Source organism: Psammomys obesus, unplaced genomic scaffold (genome assembly GCF_907164565.1).
Source record: "Psammomys obesus unplaced genomic scaffold, mPsaObe1.curated_primary_1811, whole genome shotgun sequence".
Classification (NCBI taxonomy): Eukaryota; Metazoa; Chordata; class Mammalia; order Rodentia; family Muridae; genus Psammomys; species Psammomys obesus.
In genome coordinates, this window is record NW_026593874.1 from 56,562 (window position 1) to 58,754 (window position 2,193).

Sequence of the window (2,193 nt, forward strand, 5' to 3'; positions counted from 1 at the left end):
TGGCCCCCGCCCCACAGTCAGACACACGGGAAAACGGGAGGGAGGGGGAGCACAGGGGGGGAGGGGAGGGGGGCCAGGAGCACAGGGGGTAAGGGGGTGGACAGGAGCATGGGGGATGGGGAGGCAGGAGCCGCCTCGGGCAGGGCGCTGACTGTGTTCCCCCTGCCTGCCCTCTGCCTTCTCCCCAACTGTCTGTCCTCCGGCCTCCTCCTCACCCTGTGTCCTGTCTGACTGTGCCGCTGTCCTGCCGGGACTGGGTGCCGTCTGCATCTCGCTCCTCTGCGTCTGCTCTCCTGTGCGTTGTCCGCTCTTTGACCCTGCTCCGTCTCTTGTGTTTCTTCCTCTTCTCTCTGTGCCCTCTCTGCTGTTGGGGCATCTTTTCCGGGCCTTTCTGCTCATCTCTGGGCCCTGCCTCCCCTCCCTCTGCCCGCCTCCCGCCCTGCTAGGTAGAGTATGACGGGCTGACCGGGCGGGTTGAGTTCAACAGCAAAGGGCAGAGGACCAACTACACGCTGCGCATCCTGGAGAAGGCCCGGCAGGGCCACCGAGAGGTGAGCGCCGGAATCCAGGGCCCTCGAGGCGACCAGGAACGTGAACAGGCTCTTTGCTGACGGCACCTCTCTGCCCGCAGATCGGGGTGTGGTACTCTAACCGGACCCTGGCCATGAATGCCACCACCCTGGACATCAACCTGTCTCAGACTCTAGCCAACAAGACTCTGGTGGTCACAACTATCCTGGTGAGTGCGGGCAGTAGGTGGGTAGTCCTGGGGCTCCCCTGGACCCCCTCCCAGCCGATGAGCCCCTTGGCTGGCACAGGGCAGGCTGAGTGTATCTGGGGACGTGTCCTGTGCACAGACTGTGACCAAGGTGTCACCGTCCCAACCTCCGCCGGAGCGGGAGGGGTCACAGAGTGCAGCAGGAGGCGGGCTCTGTGCTAGGCTCTGGAAAATCGAGAATCGTTTTGTCACGCGGGCCACCTTCACACGTGGACACTGAGGGCCAGCAAGCGCATGGCAGAGCGAGGGCCGGGAGCCTCGTCTCTGAGGCTGAGTGACAGAGCTGTGCTCACAAACTCCAGGCCCCAGCACCAAGCAAGGACACTATCCAGTGTGCGGGGCTGCCACTCCCCGCTTCACCTGAGCTGTGGCTTCATGTGTCAGCAGTCCCGCCTGAGGGGCTGGGGTCTGATCCCTTGCTCTGCAGGCCCTGTACCCAGGAGATAGAGACAGGAGGGTCGGGGGTTCAAGGCCCGACCGGGCTATGTAAAATCCTGTCTCCAAAAACAAAAGTCCACTGGGGACCGCTGTGCACTGTCTGAGCTCATCTGCTTGATGGTGAGGATGGAGGGCTGTCCCCCTGCTGTGAGCAGGAGCGGCCCTTGCAAGGCCCTGGCTAGGCGGAGGGGAGGGCCCAGGCCAGCCCTCTCTGTGTGCCCTCCTGCCACTCCTGTGTCCTGCAGGGTCTTACACAGGGCACAGTGGGTGGGCAGGAGCTTTTCTGAGCAGCTGGGCCCAGAAGGGACAGGGCCTGGAGGGGCGGGGCCACGGCAGCCAAGTCCACGGCCTCCAGATTGCCCTGTCCACATGCTGGGCAGCACTGAGCTGAGCAGGCTAACCGCAGAGACAGTGTCTGCAGGTGTTCGGAGCCCTGATCAGCAGCCAGTCCCCAGGGAGCTTCCGACCTAAAGTTCCCCAGAGAAGAGCCAGTGAGCTGGTTCTGGAGGGACAGATGGCTTGCAGATGGGAAGCCAGACACTTGCTAATGGCCCCACTGAGGGGCCTTGAGGCCTCCTTATGGGCGTCCTCAGTGGGGAGCAGAGGTAGAGGTCGGGGAGAGGATTTCAGGAGAGTCCCCGAGGCCAGAAAGCCAATATTATCCTTCCTTCATGAGCTGCATTCCTTCCTTAAGTCCTTAAATATTTGCTGAAGCTGCTGTGTTCCTGGCCTGGCCCAAATTCTAGACACTGGGAAATGAGTCAACAGGTGCTCTGGAGGGACACCCATTCCAGACCGGCTCAGGAAGGGTTCACAGAGATAAAGACTGACCCAGAGGCTGGGTTCATAGATGAGGCAGCACACACGCACAGGGACCCCGTCCGGGCAATGAGCCATTGGAATGTTCATCAGTTTAGATAAACGTTCTCCGTGTGTGTGTGTGTGTGTGTGTGTGTGTGTGTGTGTGTGTGTGTGTG

At 61.5% G+C, this 2,193-nt stretch overlaps 1 protein-coding gene across 1 annotated transcript in view; it reads left to right on the forward strand.

Annotated features, from left to right (window-relative positions):
• Grik5 (glutamate ionotropic receptor kainate type subunit 5) overlaps positions 1-2,193 on the forward strand; it is a gene marked incomplete at its 3' end in the record, with an annotated part of 50,637 nt that overhangs the window by 10,946 nt on the left and 37,498 nt on the right. The window contains 2 exon segments of the mRNA XM_055617361.1: positions 447-551; positions 632-739. Coding sequence (XP_055473336.1) covers positions 447-551; positions 632-739 — 213 coding nt within the window.